The sequence below is a fragment of the Triturus cristatus genome, chromosome 8, assembly GCF_964204655.1.
Source record: "Triturus cristatus chromosome 8, aTriCri1.1, whole genome shotgun sequence".
Classification (NCBI taxonomy): Eukaryota; Metazoa; Chordata; class Amphibia; order Caudata; family Salamandridae; genus Triturus; species Triturus cristatus.
Genome location: NC_140591.1, coordinates 615,932,209 through 615,953,200, shown reverse-complemented (window position 1 = coordinate 615,953,200; position 20,992 = coordinate 615,932,209). Strand labels below are relative to the sequence as shown.

The 20,992-nt window shown below is 48.3% G+C and overlaps 1 protein-coding gene across 4 annotated transcripts in view; it reads left to right on the top strand.

The window, feature by feature from the left end:
• The window catches only part of RBM26 (RNA binding motif protein 26), a 999,243-nt gene that overhangs the window by 611,502 nt on the left and 366,749 nt on the right, over positions 1-20,992 (top strand). For all 4 annotated transcript variants that reach the window (XM_085622082.1, XM_085622081.1, XM_085622080.1 and 1 more), the window contains one exon: positions 3,076-3,150. In XM_085622082.1, coding sequence (XP_085478208.1) covers positions 3,076-3,150 — 75 coding nt within the window. The remainder of the gene's footprint in view (positions 1-3,075; positions 3,151-20,992) is intronic.

Genomic DNA, 20,992 nt, shown 5'->3' with positions numbered 1-20,992 from the left:
CGACCCATGCCTCTGCAAAGCGACCGGAGTCCGACCAGCCAACGTTGGTTTCTCTAGGGTGGCAGCAGTCGAGGAGAGAATGAGAACTGCGATGACCTCCGGGCCCCCCAACTACGTGGAGATCTCACAAGCACCACCACCACATATCACGCAGTGCCAATCATGTCATCCGCAACCCCGGGCCATAGAACCAAGCTCCAGTGGGGGTCCAACGTCAAGATGTAGTGGCAGCGGTGGGGTATCTCCGCAGCCCAGAACCAGGCCCAGGACCGATGAGTCTCCGCCCAGCCACCGGGACCTGTGCTCACCACCACCACTGGCTGGGGCAGAGGAAGTGCAGAGGGCCGGCACTGCCAGGTTAAAGCCACAACATTCAATAAGCACTTCTCGACTTTGCAGAGGAGCAGCTCCCCATGCGTGTGGTCATGTGGCCAGGGCACATCAGTTAGGCCAAACAGCGACTCCAGGTAAATTCACTCTGCTGCTGATGGGGGGGGGGGGGGGCAATCCAGGCGCCGGGGTCATTCAGCGGGCCCAAACTCTCACCCTCCCCGCAGTGGGAATGCTGCCGCCTCCCCAGCCGCACCCCCCTATCCAGGCATCCGGCAAGAATGGGGTGCGGCGCGGCCGGGACCGCACAGCAGCGCCTGGCCGACACCCTCCCGGCCACACGGACGACGCTGCTCGTGCAAAGGCGCTGGGGGGGAGGCAGAGCCCTCCGAACCGGCACCCGGGTACTCGCCACCCCAGTGGTCCCCGCAGTAATCGTCCATCTGCTCCAGCAAATGAAGCCTCCACGTCCGCCCTGCTTCTGCCGCTCAGGCCGTCATCTTAAGCTCCACCACGCTACAAGCAGACACTGCCCCGGGGCCGCACACGGACATCGCAGCGGACATAGAACCCTCAGACGAGGCCAGCTGGATCTGGGGAGGAAGCGACACCCTTCGCCTTCTGTTACGCGACTCTGGAGGATAGGGACACTGTTATTCATGCTGGTCTGCCGGCGGAGCTTCAACACCGCGCGGCCATCGTAGCCCGCGGCTTGGCCACGTCCCTTGTAATATAAATGCTTAACACTACCCTCTGATAAAGCCTTACTGCTCGCCCACACTACCAAATATGGATAGTAAGGTACTATCTACTTTTACCTCTGTGGTTCCACTGGACTCTGTGCACACTGTACCCTACTTTGGTATAGTATATAACGAGAGAAAGAGGAGGTAAGAGATCTAAATCGAGGACGACTCGATCTAATGGTTTCTTTCGTATCTCCTGTTTTCCTTGTTATTTTTAACCGCTAGCACAAGGCAGCCAGAATAAAAGTATGCAGTATACCTTGTAGCTAGTTTTAATTCACTCTCATTAGCACTGCTCCCCACACAACACTCTGCCAGCTCACATCGGCTCTCAGAAGACAAAGCATCCCTGAGCTCCTCCCTCGCAGCAAGAGGGTTGTAGCCCGCACCATGTCTAGGTTTCATGGTGCGAGGAGGATTCTCTATGATGAAGCATGCCACCTCTGGTGGGTGAGGTTACCTGTCCTTTTAAAGGGATTTCTTCTTCTTAGTCAGCCTCGCTTACCTCCTCTTTCTCTAGTGACCAACCCGAGGGTCGTTGTGTGTTTAGTGATAGTAATTTGGGAGTTTGCCCTCGCTGGTCTTTAAATATCCTCTGCCCCCCTGCCCTTCTGTGTGTATATAGTATATGCAGAGCCAGCTTCCTACACTTACCTACAACCGATTCGGGGTGCTCCCATAGGCCAACATTGGGTCAGTGACCTCTGCACCTGGCTGCACTAGTGCTGCTGGTGGTGCAGTACCTACCTTGGTCTGACCCTTGCCCAGTGTCATTCAGACGCTCTGAAGACTGAACTTTTAAGTCGAGTTGTTACTGGAACATTACTTACCTGACTTTCCTCCCATAGGATTGCATTGTTTTTCTCTTTATGGCACGAAGTGTGGATTCTGAGAATAATACAAAGTATCTCTTTTGACATTGAAAAGTATTACATGCAACTGTAAAGTATTTTGAATGCTTAACATTTGCCGACTGTATACGAAAAGTATTACACTTCTGAAAAGTATACTTGCCTGTAACGGAGTTCCACTTGGTTCCTTAAATAAAAGTAACTAAAGTAATATTTTTACAAACATTGACTTGGAGTTAGGCACTGAGTGTGCGTTCCTGCCTTGAATGAGTATGTACAACAAATGCATTCAACAGTACCCTGTGATAAGCCAAACTACTCAGCCCAACTACCACTAAATTGAGAGTAACGTATTATCTACTTAATCCTCTGCTATACCTTTGGGGACTCAGTGGTCTCTATGCACACTATACCTTGTTTTGGTATAATATATACAGAGCCAGCTTTCTACATCCGACTTCTGATAATTGTTAAGAGTGACTAGGCATTTCTACTGTGGACATTTTGCTGCTTGACTCATCTGCACAACTTGCCAACTCATGTTTCCATTTTCCTTTATTATCATGTATTATTATCAGCATGAAGTATTTTCCCTAAGGATTTACCTGACCCTTAAAATGACTGTTCCTGAGCATTGAGACATTGAGGATGTAAACATTCATTTAAAGGATTTAAAGTGCTTGTCTTCCAGAGTTGACAAAGCTTGGATTCACGCAGATTAGTTTGACCTGGCAATGCACTCCATGTTATTTATGCCCTTGTACTACATCACCAGCAATATGATCTTGTGCACCCATGTCTATTTGTTTGTTTGAAAAGATGGGTCCCTAGCACGTTACCAAATTTTGCCTGCCTCCAGTAGACGTTGCATATGGGTTTATCATCTTCATTCTTAAACTATTCAGACATGACAGCCCTCCTTTATTGTCAATTAGCAGGACTCTTCCACTCCTTTAAGTTAAAATATATAGTAGATAAGATCTTGTGTTTCACCTGGATGTGAGGTTGGTATAAACTAGCACGTAGCAACTTGATTATGTTGTGTGGCGAGTTGACCATGTCAAGCTTTATAGGCCAGTGGTGAGGCCAGTATTGTTGATTATTTATCGAGAGCAAGTGTGATAATCCTATTTCTCTTTACCCGACAGGAAGCATTCAGACTTCAGCAAGATGTGAGAAAAAAGAAGCAAGAAATTCTAGAAAAGCACATTGAAACACAGAAGGTGAGAATTTCCTTAACTTTCACTATAAACAGAAGCCTCACCTGGTACACTTGTTTTCAGTCTTAAAACTTGCCAATACTAAAAGGCAGCAGACAGATCACATTTATTTAAATTATTGTAATGAATAATGACAGGTTCTTCACTGTGAAAAGAGTTGGGGCCTGATTTAGAATTTGGCGGATGGTTTACTCTGTCAATACTTTGACGGATATCCCATCCCCCAATATATAAATTTCATACTAATGTGATTTATATTGCAGTGAACAGGATAACCATCACCGTTGTGAAGGAGTTGCCTGTTGCGAAGTTCTAAATCAGGCCCTAAATCTAAAAAACTGAGAACCTATACACCTAAAAACATGAAGCCCTGCTTATTTTCCCTGCTACATAGCAATATTGTACTTGTACAATAAACTAACATTGACCTTGTTTCCAGTTGCAAATTCTCTGTTAAGTCACGTTAGACTATCGTTTATTTGTTAGTTTGTATCCTCCTTGATGAATACTACATCAGAAATACAGCTAGCAATGCTTTCAATGCCAGACCTCCCTTCCTCTATTTTGGTGTAATGTCCTCCAGAGATAGGGAAGGTAATGGGCCATTTTACATTGCAAAAGAAGCAAGCACGGCAAGCCAGAGCACAATCGTGCCTCATAAAAAGCTGAATGTTACCCAGTGACCACATATGCATGCAATTCTCTTATCTATGCATGTTTTCAGCCGGTACAGGTTTTCTTGTCTGAGGTATTCTTCACTTTCCTGAGATACTGTATAAGCTGTTCCTGTACAGCTCAATTAACTGTTCTGTTTGGCATGCTTTGGAGCCCAAGAATGGGTTGATGAAAACAAATGTTTATTTACTAATTTAATGAAGTTGGTAAAAGTTTAAAAAGATTTCCTTTTGGCTTAAGTTCCTTCAAAAAGATTTTGCTGAAAAGGTTTCTCGCAAAACATGTTTCTGTCAGATAATTGTCTTGTTAAAAGAAGTTTACAAGGTTCTTCTGCCACTATTTATTTTTTACCCATCTCAGACTTCATCAAATGTATGAAGAATGCCGTTTAAAAAAAAACATTTAGCGCAGAAAACTTTGCAGTTTCGCAAAGCTTGAGGGCGAACTATCATAATACCTATTTATCTATTTTTGGTGTTTAAGTAGCACTTGTGTCAACTTTGAGTCATAAGGAGAACATCAAAACCCTTATGTCATTTTTGGGATTATGGAGCTGGTAAAGGCTACTGGGCATGACCTTTTAGAGGTAATGGCATTTACCACTCCTTTCCCAGGTCCACATTACCGCTTTCCATCTGGGTTTAATTTTATTAGTGAAACAGGTGAAACAGTGAAGGAGTACTGCAGGACATAGTAGCATAGTTATTAAATAGTGATTCCTATGCAGCTATGGAGGTCGAAAGAAGAGCAAATAGACTGTTTGGAAGCGAGTAATGGATCAGTAGCTATCAAAGCCTTTGAATGCCAGGGAGAACCGAGGAAAAGGGGAGGTTGAACGACCTCGAAGAAGAGCACAAGAGTATTGTATGGGCCATTCCAGTTCCCGCTCCCTAATTGACACATTCACCAACAGAGTCGAGAGCTGAAGAGGTCATCTGCAACATATCCCCTTATTTCCCTAATTATTTGTAGGTGGTCGAAGGGCAGGCGACGGGTTTTGTGGTTGGATCTCTCCCCTAGTAATAATGGAAGAACCATGGCATTCTAGCCTAAGACATCTATGGATTAGGCTCCAATTGCTCTAAGCCCGCCTTGGGGCTTATAGTGTACTGCTCTGAGACCTCAGTTTACTAGAACTAACCTTTTACAATCTTGTATTGATGTAAGCGCATGACATTCCGGAACTTGCCAATTCGCGTAAAATGACTTAATTTGAGGTTTGAAGTGTCTTGCAACTTGTTTTTTTTGGGAGCTTTGCTATCTTTAAGAAGGTAGGTAAATAGATTGAGGACTCCTTAACCATACATGTTACGAGAAAATTATCAAATGCATCTGCGTCAGCCGGTATTCAAACTATATTATCTAAAAGAGCAGCTTGATAGTAAGGCAGAGCGAGTCCCCCTTGAGATTTATCCAATTGTAAAGCTGCAAACTTGACCCTAGACCATTTATTATTCCATACACATGTTTTAAATAATTGATCTAATTCTTTAAAATATTATGAATTTGTAGTTAATATGAATATTTGCCTATAAAAACAAAACTAAAGAAGAATTGTCATTTTAATCAAGGCAACCCTACTGATGAAAGATAGAGGGAGTGTATTCCATCTATCCAATAACATATTTATCTTTAAAATAGTTGCATTCAAAAAGGTGGGAATACTTATTAGTGACATAAACACCCAAATACCGAATAGGGCTTTGAGGCCTATACTGACTGTGAAACCTTAGAGGAAGATCCACTGGGAAGGAGTTAAACAGTAACATTTCTGTTTTTGTTTGATTCACTTTGTAGCCCCCCCCCCCCCACCCCTGTGTATTCTGCAATCACATTCAGCATCCCTTGTGTATTTTCCCTATTTGCTTTTTAGTACAGTATGATGAAGTAAGCATAACGTTTTTTCTTTTTGACATTCCCCCTAGTGGTGGAACTATTCAGTTCGAGGCATATGAGCTGCAGAATTCACACTGTGCATAGATCGCCATCTGGTGTTGGGCTCGGATGCTTGCACCTTGTTGTTGTCCTGGAAGAAGTCTTTTGTAGTCACGAGATAGGTGACTCCTCCCTTGGACGATAGTACGCATGGGCATCAACTCCATCCTCAGATTGTTTTTTTTCCACCATCTGGTTCGGATTAACTTCAGCGCTCTGGTTCGGGACCGTGTTATACAAACCTTTTCGACGCGCAAAGCATATCAAACTCGGCGGTATTGTTTTCGATCACATGCTTTTTGACCTGCTACTCAAATACACTATTCCAGTTGTCGACGCGTGTATGGCGCTATCGGCGCCATGCGGGCCTACGGCTAATGGAAAGGACTCCATTCAAAAAATGCCCCCAGTGTGGAGCTAAATTTCCAAACACAGCGACCAACACAAGATCTGCAACCTCTGTCTCTCGCTCGAGCACGAGGAGAAAAACTGTAAGCAGTTGAGAGAATGTGTTTAGGTTATACAGGCGATTTTTAACGAATGTTTGTAAGTTTGTAAAATCGACAGTTAAAAAAACTTTTTCAGCAAAAACTAGGCAATGTTATCCTATGGATGGAACTCGAAGTTGCAGGTAAAGTATGTTCTCGTTACTTTTGAAAGCCAGTGCTGGGCTCCTAGGGTCAGTACTGGGACATCTATCTAAAACAGGTAAGTAATTACGTTTCCACAGTTGGTACGATTTTTAAAGAATATTTGTAGTTTGCAAAAATCGACAGAAGAAATTTCACAGAAAAAAAGTCAATGGTTTCCTATGGGAGAAAATTGAGTTAGCGGTAAGTATGCTTGTAATTACTTTTCAGGGTCAGTGCTGGGCACCAAGATCCAGCACTGGGATCTCTCCTAATAGCAGGTGAGTATTTTCGATTTAGTTACTCGGTTGATTTTAGGTGAATATTTTAAAGTTTAGAAACTCCACACTTAGAAGAATTTTCAAGTGAAACCAGCCAATGTTACCCTATGGAAGAAAAGTGATTTATCGGCTTTTGGGTAAGTACTCGACTGGCAGAGTTAAGGTGCTGGGCATAGACTCAGGGGTCTCCCAGGGTCAGGTAAGTACAGTTGTTACACCCTCAGCGGCACAGGGGCAGCCGGGTGCAGAGTGAGATAGGCCCAAAGTTATCCTATGGGAGGCAGGTGGCCCGTGGTTGGTGGCTGCTGGCCAGCAGGCCACGCGGCTGTTGGAGCTGGGCTCGTGGTCACTTGCTCAGGGCAAATGGGGAAGTAGGTAGGAGTAGAAGTTGCACTGCCAGGGCCACTCAGGCGGCTGGGTGCTTTTGAGCAGTCGGGTGCTCAATGGATTGCAATGGATAAGCTCAAGAACGAACAAAGGCTGCAAGCTCGGGGACGAAGATTCTTCAGGTGCGACCACCACTTCGAGAGATAAGTTGGGTAGTTGGAGGATAGGTAGGTACCCAGGAGTAGGGCACAGGGGGCCGCAGGGGTGCCTTTTGGTGTCGGGAAATCTTACCCTCTGTTGATTGCGGTTGGGGGGTCCCTGGTTCTGAGGCTGCAGGCGTCAGGAGCGTCTAGGTGGGTCCTTGGGTGCCGGATTCGGGGTCACAGTCGCCGGGGGGACGTCCTCGTGGTCTTTGTCCACTCCAGCAAAGGCCTGGCTTGGCGGATGCGGAGTTTGCAGGGTTTGCGGTTCCTGGCTGATGCCAGGGGTCAGTTACTTGCTTTGAGCAGTGCCACTGCTTGTGGGAGTCCCAGATGCTCAGAGTCACAATGTAGCCAGGTCCTCCGGGGTTTGTGAGGTTGCTGGCCAAGGGAGATGCCGGGATTTAGCAGGGGCAGGTTCGAGGGTCGACAGGCTGGTAGGGCTGGGGCCAAAGCAGTTGGTGTCTTCCTCTTGTTAGCAGCTGCACGGCAGGTCTTCTTTCTTTTTGATCTTTTTTGCTGTTTCGGAATCTGGTTCTAAGGAAGGAAGGTTCAGGGTGCCCCTAAATACTAAATTAAGGAGCGTTACAGGTAGGTAAAGGGCAGGGACCACTGGGTCCCTGCCCTGGGGTGGGTACACCCCCTATTCTAACACTCTCCTGTGGGAGGGGTGCAGTGGCCTAGTCCTGATTGGGCAGGGCTCCCCATCTTTAAGATGGCGAGAGCCCGGAGATGTGTTTCACCTTGCCTCCCCACCTGAGGAGAGGGATTGGCAGAGGCTGGCACACCCCCTGTCCTTCCTAGGGGTTTACCGGCCAGTCTTCCTGCCAGAGTGGGGGTTTCGAACCGGTAGGGGCCAGTTGCTGAGTACAGCAAGTGGCCTGGAGAAGCTCACAAAGGCGGCATACCTAGCACCTCGCCCAGGATGTGCATTGTTGCAGGCCCAGGAGAGCGGATGGCTCTCTTCCCAGGGGTCCAGCAACATGTCTGCTGTGTGGCAGCCTAGGCAGCCCCTCAGACCAGACGTGGATTGTAGGTTAGGTTCAGGGGGCATTTCTAAGATGCCCTCTGTCGTGCATTATACATTAAATCCTGCACTGGCATCAGTGCAGGATTAATGTGCTGAGAAGTTTGATACCAAACTTCAGTTTTCAGTGGAGCCATCATGGTGCTGTGGAGTTCGTGTTGACGATCTCCCAGCACCATATACTCCTACATGGCAGCATTGCACTTACAGTGCCCAGGAATGGACCTGGGTACTGTAGGGGAACAGGGCTCATGCTCCTGTACCCACATCACTGGCATAGGGCACCCAGCTAGAGGGGTGGCTGATGTATGCCAGGGCAGTGTATTGTTGTGGGCATGGCACACAGGGATGTGTGCCATGTCGACTCTCTGTTTTGTTCTATACCCAGACACTCAGCCTGCAAGGACAGTGTGTTTGTGTTAGGGTACAGGGCCTCTAAGGGTGGCACAATAAGTGCTGCGGCCCTTAGTGGCCTTCCCTGGTCACAAGCCCCGGGGTACCTAGTGTACCATTTACCAGGGGCTGACATGTGGCCAGGGTTTGCCAATTTGGGTTTTAGATTTCAGCACAGTTTTTAGGGAAGGAACATAGGTCCTGGGCACCTGATTGGCAGGTGCCCAGGGCACACTTAGTCAAAGTACATTCAGTAATTCAGCAAAAAGTGGGGGCATAACATGCAAGAAAGATGGCACTTTCTCACTCTCTGCTCACAGGAAATATCTAAGGTTCAGAGTGGACGGCCAACACAATAAATTGAAAGTTCTCCAATTCGGGGTGACCACATCACTCAGGGTATCCACAAAGTGCCTTGCGGTACTAGCAGCGCACTTGGGAAGGCAGCACATCCATGTATTTTCGTGCCTGGACGACTGGCTGATAAAAGCCAAGTCATACAACCAGTGTGTTCACCACAGTTATCAAACTATGTAGCTGCTACACAACTTGGGGTTTACATTAAACTATACCAACTCACACCTTCAGCCCTCCTACCTACATCAGTATCTAGGAGCCACAGTAGACACTTCCAAAGACCTTGCATACCCCAATCCAGCCAGGATAGCCAGTATGCTAAATCTCATCACCAACTTTCAACCCTAACACTCTCTTCCAGCACGAGTGTTTATGCAGCTCATAGGGATGATGGCCTCTTGTATTTTCATTGTACCTCACGCAAGACTTCAGATGCACCCTTTACAAGAATGCTTAGCACGTCAGTGGAACCAGGCTCAAGGTCAACTTACAGATCTGGTGTTGGTGGACAGCCGCACCTATCGCTCTCTGCAGTGGTGGAACACACACAATCTTTCCAGAGGGCGGCCGTTCCTAGAGCCAGTTCCCAAGATAGTGCGAACAGCAGACGCATCACTCACCGGCTGGGGAGCCCATCTCCTAAACCACACAATTCAGGGCAGGTTGGACCACTCAACAAAAAGCGCTCCACATCAATCAACTAGAATTACTGGCAATATTTCTAGCGTTAGTCATTCCAAGCACATCTCAACAAAACTGTCCTAGTACGCACAGACAATATGACAGCCATGTATTACATACAAAAACAAGGAGGAACACACTCTTTGCAGTTGTTTCGACTAGAGCAAAGCATATGGAGATGGGCCATTGCACAAAACATATATCTTCTGGTGGAACATCTGCCAGGAGTGAACAATCAGATTGCAGATCTGTTAAGTCGTCAAACTCAACAGATACACGAATGGGAACTTAATCCGGAAGTTATTCAACCCTTTTTCCAAATAGATCTGTTCGCCGCAAACGCAAAATGCCCAACCTTCGCCACCAGGTTCCCATACCTGTTGTCCAAGGGCAATGCGATATGGATAAACTGGTCAGGCAGATTTGCGTAAGCTATTCTGCCATTCCCGCTCATTCCTAGTAGTACACAAGCTCAAACAACAGTCTCAAGATGATCATGGGCACGGCAACCATGGTTGCCAACACTACTCGAACTCTCAGTAGTTCCACATCAAAAATTACGGCTCTCCCCAAAGCTGCTCACACAGAACCATGGAGATATAAGGCACCCACATCCGGCACAACTGAATCTAGCGATCTGGCTCCTGAAATCCTAGAGTTCGGTTAGCTCAACCTCCCACCGCACTGTATGAACATTATTAAAGAAGCCAGACGCCTTACTACTAGAGATTGCTATGCAGCTAAATGGAAAAGATTTGTCATTTACTGCACTAACAACAAAATTGACTCATTAGATTCTTCAATTCAAAACATTATTTGCTACATCTACAAAGATACAATCTGGCATATTCATCGATAAGATTACATCTGGCTGCCCTTGCCGCCTACCTACAAAACAGACAACATTTGTCATTGTTTACAGTACCCGCTATCAAAGCTTTTATGGAAGGCCTTGAAAGGATAATTCCACCCAGACTGCCACCTTCTCCAGTGTGGAACCTGAACATTGTTCTTACTAGACTCATAGGTCCCCCATTTGAGCCTTTACACAAATGCGAATCACAATTCCTTACATGGAAAGTAGCTTTCCTTGTTGCAGTCACCTCTCTCAAAAGAGTGAGGCCAGGCTTTAACCATACAAGGACCATTCTTACAAATACATCGTAGCAAAGTGGTTCTTAGGACAAATCTAAAATTCCTGCCCAAAGTAATCTTTGCTTTCCATCTTAATCAATGAGTAGAGTTACCAGTGTTTTTTCAAAACCCTGATTCGGTAGCGGAAAGAGCTCTTCACACGCTCGACGTTAAAAAAGCTTTACATAACTACATAGACGGGACTAAAGTCTTTAGAAAGACAAAACAACTGTTTGTAGCTTTCTCTCCACCTCATGAAGGCAACCCTATCTCCAAAGCTGGAATTGCCAGGTGTATAGTCAAATGCGTTCAGATATGCTACCAGAAAGCAAAACACATTAACAATTCCCCCAAGAGCGCATTCAACATGCAAACTAGGAGCTTCCATGACATTCTTTGTGAACATTCCCCTAGAAGACATTTGTACGGCAGCGACACGGTCTACTACACACACCTTCACAAAATGTATTTATTTATTTACTTCATTTGTAAAGCGCTCTGTCACCTAACAGGCATCCTGGCGCTAGCAAACTCAGAGTACAGTGTAAAAAAAATTTGCCAGACAAAAAATAGACAACTTACTAGACTTTGGGGAACAACCAGGTTTTTAGTCTCCTTCTAAAAAGGAGATCACTGATTTGTCTCCAATGGGAGTTCATTCCAAAGTCTAGCAGCTGCTACACAAAGGTTCTACCACCCGATTTAACTTTCCTGAACTTTGGAGTCTTAACCAGTCTCGCTGATGAAGTGCGAAGGCTTCTAACTGGAACCATACCACTCAAACTTCCTCTGCATAGAGAGAGGTCCCAGCCCATGCAGTGCTTTAAACACTAAACAGAGGGATTTAAACTGAATTCTCTGTCCCAACGGGAGCCAATGCAATTCTGCCAAGGCAAAAGAGGAAGAGGACCTTCTGGGCCAGCCTAAGACTAGCTTGGCTGTCGTTGACTGAATCCTCAAAAGTCTGTCCAGAAGAAATTTCGGAGACTCTAACAAAAGGACATTGCAGTAATCTAATGTTCTTAGGATTGTGCTTCTTGCCACTAGAGCACGCGCACGGGGAGCCAGCAGTGGAAAGATTTTCCGCAGAGATCTAATAATAGCCAAACAGCTGCCCACTGTTCTAGTAACCTGAGCCTCCATTGTAAGTTTATTGTTGAATATAACTCCCAGGTTACGGACCGTTTCAACTGGTCTAACTACGGTCGAAGTTTCGCTGGCCCAAAAGTTGCTGGGCAACACAGAGGGAACCCTGTCAGCCGAACAATAAAGCACCTCGGTCTTACCCGCATTAAACTGCAACGAGTTTCCCTTCAGCCGCAGAGCCGTGTCACGCAGGCAGCAGTGAAACACTTCCAATGAGGTTGACTGATCTCCCTCCAAGGAGAGAATCAGCTGCGTGTCATCTGCATAATTTGCGATGTTAATATTATGCTTTTTGATGACCGCAATAAGGGGTTTCATATAGATATTAAATAATATAGGGCTGATTGCCGAGCCCTGTGGCATGCTATGTGAGATACTAATAAAGGCAGATTGGTAAGGGGGGAGGGACACTGCTTGCTTTCTGTCTGAAAGAAAAGACTGAAACCACTTAAGAGCACAGCCCATCACCCCCACCTCCCTCATCCTTCTCAGTAGAGTCCCATGGTTGACCGTGTCGAAGGCAGCAGACAGGTCAAGCAAAATGATAACAGCTGCCTGACCCCTGTCTGCCTGCATCCGAAGCACGTCCATCACGGTCACCAAGGCTGTCTCCGTGCCATGAGCAGGCCGAAAACCAAACTGGACGACCTCCAACAATTTATGCTGTTCCAGATGATTAGAAAGAGTACTGCTGACCACTTGTTCTGTAATCTTGGCCATAAAAGGCAAAAGAGAAATAGGCCTATAATTCTTGGGACACTCCGGGTCAAGAGAAGGCTTCTTTAACGGAGGTGTCACCAGTGCCTGTTTCCAATGGGACGGCACCACTCCACTAGAGAGGGATTGATACTGCTATACAGTCTATGCACACAGTGTGAATTCTGCAGCTCATATGCCTCGAACGGAAAATGCTACTTACCAGTATGCATCTGTTCTTGGCATGCAGAGCTGCAGAGATTCACACGCCCACCCACCTGCCCGGGAACCTGTATATGTTCCAGTATTATCTTACTTAGATACATTCACAAGGACATCTTTTCTGTTTCCACACACCATCATTACCATCATGGCAAAAAACAAACTGAGGATGGAGTCAATGCCCATGCGCGCTATCGTCCAAGGTAGGAGTCACCTACCTCGTGACTACAAAAGACTTCTTCCAGGCCAACAACAAGGTGCAATCATCTGAGCCCAACACCAGATGGCGATCTATGCACACAGTGTGAATCTCTGCAGCTCTACATGCCAAGAACAGATGCATACTGGTAAGGAGCTGCAGATTACACACTTTTGCATAGATCGCCATCTGGTGTTGGGCCCGGATGTTTGCAGTTTGTTTTTCCTCTTGGAAAGTCTTTGGAAGTCACGAGGTCGGTGACTCCTCCCTTGGTTCGTATTGCACATGGGCTTCGGCTCCATCCTCAGATTGTTTTTTTCCACCATCGGGCTCGGATGTAATACTTCGCGCTTCGGTTCCGAACATTCCAGTTCGACGATCGAAGCGGAATCCTCGCTCTCCGCGGTATTGTTCAGATCCTGATCTCCTCAATCACCTTCTTCTTCGACACACCTTCGATTCCAGTCATCGACGGCGGCCTTTGGGCCTATCCAGGCTCCGGTCCCGGCTGATGGAAAGAACTCCATTCAAGAAGTGCCCTCGATGTGGGTCCAAATTCCCCCACACCTATCTTCATGAGGTGTGCAACCTCTGCCTCTCCCCTGAACACGAGGCTCGAGACTGTCCTGCCTGCAAGTCTTTTAGATCCAAAAAGACCATTCGAGATCGAAGGGCCAGACGAAAAATGGCGCACTCCTCGACTTCCGTTCCAGTCGACATCTTCGGGGACGACGTCGAAGCTCCGGGACAGCAGCACACCGAAGAGGACCTAGTCAGTGCTTCCGAAACCGACGACTCGGATTTGGAGGCCATCACCCCGGCGCAGAGGGTCGTGGGTAAAATACCCCCTCCCACACCCGCGCCGACACCCAAAAAGGCTTCGGTCACGCCTTCGCCTCCGGGTCTAGGCAAGACCAAAGACACTGCTTCGAACACCCCACCTTCGGGCCCGGTGAAGAAGGCTTATAAGCCTTCCGGTGGCTCTGGCTCGAGCCAGCCTGCCCGCGGTGCCGATAAACACCCTTTGGCACCGAAGAAGAGATCGGCCTCTACCTCGACACCGAGCTCCGCACCAAAGCCCTCGGTGTCGAAACCCAGCCTTTCGGTGCCGACCAAACATCATAAGGCCCTCGGCACCGACACTCCCACGCTGAAGCCTGTCTCGGCACCGACCAAAAAATCGGAGGTTCCAAAAAAGCACGGCACAGACAAGCCTAAAAAGCTTCGGCGCCGACCGAACAACCAGTGTCGCAAGAACTATTTACACCGGATCCTTTGCAAAAGACACTTACCAAGGATCCAAAAACTGGACATTTGGCACCGTCTTCTAAAAAGAGACATTTGGACAAACCAGCTCCACCTCCAAAGAGGAAGGACTGTGCTACCTCCCCTTTCAGAGTGCCTTCCCCACCTCCTCCACCTCCTCCACCCTCCCCACCTCCGCCCCCTCCACCCCTGCCTCATCGCTCTCCGACCCTGTCTCCAGACCATGATGATCACGGGGACCCATACTACGACCCAGCAGATGTGCCACAAGACCCCACCCCTACAGGATCCCCAGACCCATGGGATGATTATAATAATCCAGACACTCCAGATGTCCCACAAGATAACCTTTATCCATCCAGGCCATCTCCACCAGAAGACTCATTAAGTTTTCACCACCTACTTCAGAGGGCGGCACATTATCACGGGGTAGAGCTACACACTGACCCAGTAGAGGAAGATTTCCTCCTAGACACTTTGATACTGCACATAGGTCTACTGCTATACTACCTATGCTCAAAGGGGTAATAAAACATGCGCCAGAGGTTTTTAAAGACCCAGTCAGGGCTAGGGTCCTCAACCCACGCATAGAGAAGAAGTATAAAGCTGCCCCCACTGATCCTGCCTACATCAAGGGGCCAGTGCCACTGGATTCCCTAGTGGTATCCACTGCAAGGAAGAGATCAAATTCCCAGGCGTCAGGCGAAGCACCACCACCTGACAAAGAGTCAAAGCTCCTGGACGCGTCAGGAAAACGCACTGCGCCACAGGCAGCCAATATATGGCGTATCGCCAACACTCAAGCGCTATTGGCCAGATACGACAGAGCGCATTATGATGAGCTAGAAACCATCATGCACCATCTCCCAGAAAAATACAAAAATAGGGCCAATGAATTAATTCAAGAGGGTAAGACCATAACTAACACCTCTATACGCTGTGCCTTAGACTCATCAGACACAGCCTCCAGGGCCATTAACACTAGTGTCCTCCTCCGTCGCCACGCTTGGCTGAGAGTTTCAGGCTTTAAACCTGAGGTACAAGCCTCCATACTAAACCATCCATTTGACCAAGAACGTTTATTCGGTCAAAGGTAGATGAGGCCCTCGAGAAGATGAAGAAAGACACAGATACGGCGAAATCTATGGGAGCCCTACAGTCACACCCTCCTAGGCGCTCCTTTCGCCGCTCTTTCTTTCGGGGCACGGGCAGAGGCTACTCCTCAGATAGCGCGTCCACGTCCTACAAATCCCCTGCTCAATCCACCTTCACAAGGGGTTATCAAAGAGGCAGCTATAGAGGCAATAACAATAAAGGCAGAGGCAAAACAAATAGCGCCCGCATTGCCACACCACCTGCCCAATAACTTTCCCCTGCACCCTCCAGACCATCCCACTCCGGTCGTGGGCAGACTACAAAATTTCCTTCACGTCTGGGAGTCCATCACATCAGACAGATGGGTGACCCAAATTATTCGTTCAGGGTACTGCGTAGAACTCACATCTACCCCCCCCAACATTCCACCCAGGCAACGCCCAATGTCACAAGAACATTCCACGTTACTAAAACAGGAGGTAATCTCCCTCCTACAAAAAGAGGCAATAGAACAGGTCCCACGCCCATCAGCAAAATGTAGGGGTCTACTCCCTATATTTTCTGATAGCAAAAAGAGACAAGACTCTACGACCTATCTTAGATCTCCGGCCTCTAAACACATACATACATTCGGACCATTTTCACATGGTAACACTTCAGCAGGTACTTCCGCTCCTTTCCCAGAACGACTTTCTCACCACACTGGACTTGAAAGACGCATACTTTCACATTCCGGTACACCATGCCCACATAAAGTACCTCAGATTTGTAGTGGACGGGCAACACTACCAGTTCAAGGTGCTCCCATTCGGTGTCACAACAGCACCAAGGGTATTCACCAAGTGCCTAGCGGTAGTGGCGGCACATCTCAGAAGACAGCACATTCATGTCTTCCCATATTTGGACGACTGGCTGATAAAAGCTGCATCCTACAACCAATGTGTACACCACACCACACCGCCACTACAATCCAACTACTTCACCAACTAGGCTTCACGGTGAACCACCAAAAGTCCCAGCTAACACAATCCCACATAAAGCAATACCTCGGTGCCACCATAGACACCTCAAAAGCCATAGCCTACCCCAATCCGGCCAGGATTGCAAGCATTCAGGCTTTGTGTCAAAAATTCATACTTCAACACTCCCTCCCAGCAAGAGTGTTTATGCAACTGACAGGGATGATGGCCTCTTGCATTTTCATAGTGCCTCATGCAAGACTCCAGATGCGTCCACTCCAAGAGTGCTTAGCGCGCCAATGGAACCAGGCCCAGGGGCAACTGACAGATCTGGTGTTGGTAGACGGTCGCACCCATCGCTCTCTGCAGTGGTGGAACACCACAAATCTTTCCAAAGGTCGACCGTTCTTGGACCCGGTTCCACAAATAATCCTGACAATAGACGCATCGCTCTCCGGCTGGGGAGCTCATCTACTACACCTCACGGTGCAGGGAACATGGACGCCGCAACAAAAGTTACTCCACATCAATCATCTAGAGTTACTGGCAATCTTTCTAGCCCTAAAATCCTTTCACACACAGATTTTAGGCAAGGCAGTCCTTATTCCCACAGACAACATGACCGCCATGTACTACATTCAAAAACAAGGCGGCACACACACTCCACAGCTCTCTCAACTAGCACAGAGCATATGGAGATGGGCAATTCCACACAAAATCTTTCTCCTAGCCCAGCATGTCCCAGGAGTCCAAAACACTGTGGCAGATCTGCTCAGCAGACAGACGCAGCAGATCCACGAGTGAGAACTTCACCCGCAGGTTCTTCACCCGTTCTTTCAGATGTGGGGGCATCCACAGATAGACCTATTCGCCACCCACGAAAACAAAAAATGCCCAAGCTTCGCCGCCAGATACCCACACCCATTGTCCAAAGGCAATGCGATATGGAAGGACTGGTCAGGCAAATTTGCGTACGCCTTTCCATCTCTCCCACTAATTCCATTAGTGGTGCGAAAGCTACAACAGCACTCCCTCACACTGATTCTAGTAGGTCCAACATGGGCCAGACAACCGTGGTACACCACGCTGCTGGAACTTTCGGTAGTGCCACACCAAAAGTTGCACCTCTCACCATGCCTCCTAACCCAGAACCATGGAGAGGTCAGACACCCGGACCCAGCTCAGCTCAACCTTGCGATCTGGCTCCTGAGATCCTAGAATTCGGATACCTTAACCTTCCCCCCGACTGTATGAACGTTATCAGAGAAGCTAGACGCCCTACCACTAGAGCCTGCTACGCTGCCAAGTGGAAAAGATTTGTTGTTTATTGCCATAACAACACAATCAACCCTCTAGACGCATCCATACAGCATATCATATGCTACTCACTCCATCTACAAAAATGTAACCTAGCATATACATCCATTCGGCTACACCTCGCAGCAATTGCCGCTTACCTACAAAACAGACAGCACCTATCACTTTTCAGAGTGCCTGCCATTAACGCCTTCATGGAAGGCCTAAAACGAATAATTCCCCCCAGAGTGCCACCCTCACCTGTGTGGAACTTAAATATAGTTCTCACAAGGCTAATGGGACCGCCTTTCGAACCTTTGCATAAATGCGAACTGCAATTCCTCACATGGAAAACAGCTTTCCTTGTAGCCATCACCTCCCTTAGAAGGGTGAGTGAGATACAAGCACTTACTATACAAGAACCTTTTCTCCAAATGCACTCGAACAAGGTTGTCCTCCGTACCAACCCAAAATTCCTACCCAAAGTTATCTCACCCTTTCATCTAAACCAATCGGTAGAATTACCGGTTTTCTTCTCGCAACCTCAAACTGTTGCAGAAAGGGCTCTACACACACTGGATGTTAAAAGGGCCCTGCTTTACTATATCCAGAGAACACAACTTTTCAGAAAGACAAAGCAACTGTTTGTCTCTTTCTCTCCACCTCATAAAGGCAACCCCATCTCTAAATCAGGGATAGCTAGGTGGATTGTAAAATGCACACAGATTTGCTACCACAAAGCAAAACGCACGCTATCTGTTCCCCCTAAAGCCCACTCTACAAGAAAGATAGGGGCTTCTATGGCTTTTCTAGGGAACATTCCATTAGATGATATCTTCAAGGCAGCTACATGGTCAACACCGCACACTTTCACTAAACATTACTGTGTAGATGTGCAAACCAAGCAACAAGCTAGTGTGGGCCAGGCTGTACTAAAAACACTATTTCAAACCACTGCAACAGATACCGGTGGTCGCCGCTAAGGCTGGGAACTGCTATATGGTCTATGCAAAAGTGTGTAATCTGCAGCTCGTATGCCTCGAACGGAATATGCTACTTACCAGTATGCATCTGTTCTTGGCATGTAGAGCTGCAGATCTACACACGCCCACCCGGCTACCTGTATCTGTTCCAGTCTATCTTATTTAGATACAACACACATGGGTTTCTTCACTGTTATTACTACGCTCCATCTTTCCCTGTTGGCGAAAAACAATCTGAGGATGGAGCCGAAGCCCATGCGCAATATGATCCAAGGGAGGAGTCACTGACCTCGTGACTTCCAAAGACTTTCCAAGAGGAAAATCAAACTGCAAACATCCGGGCCCAACACCAGATGGCGATCTATGCAAAAGTGTGTAGATCTGCAGCTCTACATGCCAAGAACAGATGCATACTGGTAAGTAGCATATTCCTTTCACATATGCCAGCTCTGGGTTGCGGGCGGTGAATACCGCGTGCCTGCTAGGCCACTATTCCCATTCTTTGTGGGACACTGTGGCACAGGTGCTGCCTCAGAGCCCTGTGGAAGCACGGGCGGTTCTCTCCCAAGCCATTACCGAAGGGAGAGAGGCTGCATAATGTACTATTAGTTGTGGACTTGACACGGCTGATTCTCTCGGTAGGGCACTTTCCACAACTGTGGCGCTCTGTCGTTATGCTTGGCTCCGAACTACTGGCTTTTCTGGGGATGTCCAGAACACCCTGTTGGACATGCCCTTTGATGGTACAAGCCTCTTTGGTGATAAGGCGGATTGCACCCTAGAACGCTTTAAGGACTTTCGGGCTACGGCCCAGTCCTTGGGTCTCGCCACCACGCGTACTCCCTCGGGGTCTGCTTTTCGGTCCTTTCGAGGTCAAGGTCGGGCACCCAGGCACATTCTTTTCAGTCCCGCAAGGCTGCACAGCCACAGTCTCAGCGCAGCTGCGGAAGTGGGACCCGTCGTGGTGGGTCCCGAGGACAGCGGATGGTTCAGTCCACGACCTCCCCTGCTGCCACCGCCTCTAAACCTTCCTAGTCCTGTGTTTCAGGCTCACCTGACGCCAGTGGGTGACAGGATTCGCCATCACCTTCCCCACTGGCACTCCATAACCTCGGACAGGTGGGTTCTGCAAATAGTCCGCAGGGGCTATTCCCTCCCCTTCGAATCTACCCCTCCGGCCATGCCACCTCAGTACCACCGCATGTCGGGGGTACACTTGGCACTTCTCCAGCAGGAAGTTACGGCCCTCCTGGCCAAGGGGGCCATCGAGCGCGTTCCGATGCCAGAAGTAGGTTGTGGTTGTTACTCCCACTACTTCTTGGTTCCGAAGAAGGACAAAGGTCTGCGCCCTATCTTAGACCTTCGGAATATCAATTGCTTACTCTGGAAGGAGAAGTTCAAGATGCTCACGTTGGCTCAGGTCTTGTCTGCTCTAGACCCGCAAGACTGGCTGGTAGCGTTGGACTTGCAGGATGCTTATTTTCATATTTCCATCCTGCCAGCTCACCGGCGTTACCTACGGTTCACGGTGGGCCACAAGCAATTTCAGTTCACCGTGCTCCCTTTCGGCCTTACCAGTGCCCCTTGGGTGTTCACGAAAGTGATCACGGTGGTCTCAGCTCATCTGCGCAGATCAGGGGGTTCAGTCTTCCCCTATCTCGACGACTGGTTGTTGAAGGCGGGCTCGCCCCCGGCAGCCGTCTCCCACTATGGCCGACTTCCTGCATTTGCTGGGGTTTTCCATCAATGTGCCGAAGTCGCACCTGATTCCCTCTCAGAAGCTCCTCTTCATCGGAGCAGTTCTGGATACGGCGCAGTTTTGGGTTTATCCCCCCGAACAGCGAGTCCGGGACATTCGGGCTATGATTCCAATCTTTATACCCTGGTCCTGGGTTTCGGTCATGAAGACACTGAGGCTGCTGGGCCTCATGGCCTCCTGCATCCTGCTGATCGATCATGCCAGATGGCATATGCGGGCTCTGCAGTGGGACCTTAAGTTCCAGTGGACGCGGCATCAGGAGAACCTGTCCGACTACGTCCAGATCTCAGAGGGCACTGCACAGGACTTGCAGTGGTGGTTTATGAACCAGCGTTGGGTCAGCGGCAAATCTCTCTCCCTTCCCCAACCGGAGCACACAGTACTGATGGACGTGTCCTTCCTGGTATGGGGCGGCCACATGGGAGAGGCGGAGATCAGAGGCCTCTGGTCTCCGGCGGAGTCCAAGCTTCATATCAACCTTTTGGAGCTCGGGCGATCCTACTTGCACTCAAAGCATTCCTTCCCTTTGTGAAGGGGAGAGTAGTGCAAGTGTTCACAGACAACACCACCGCCATGTGGAACAGT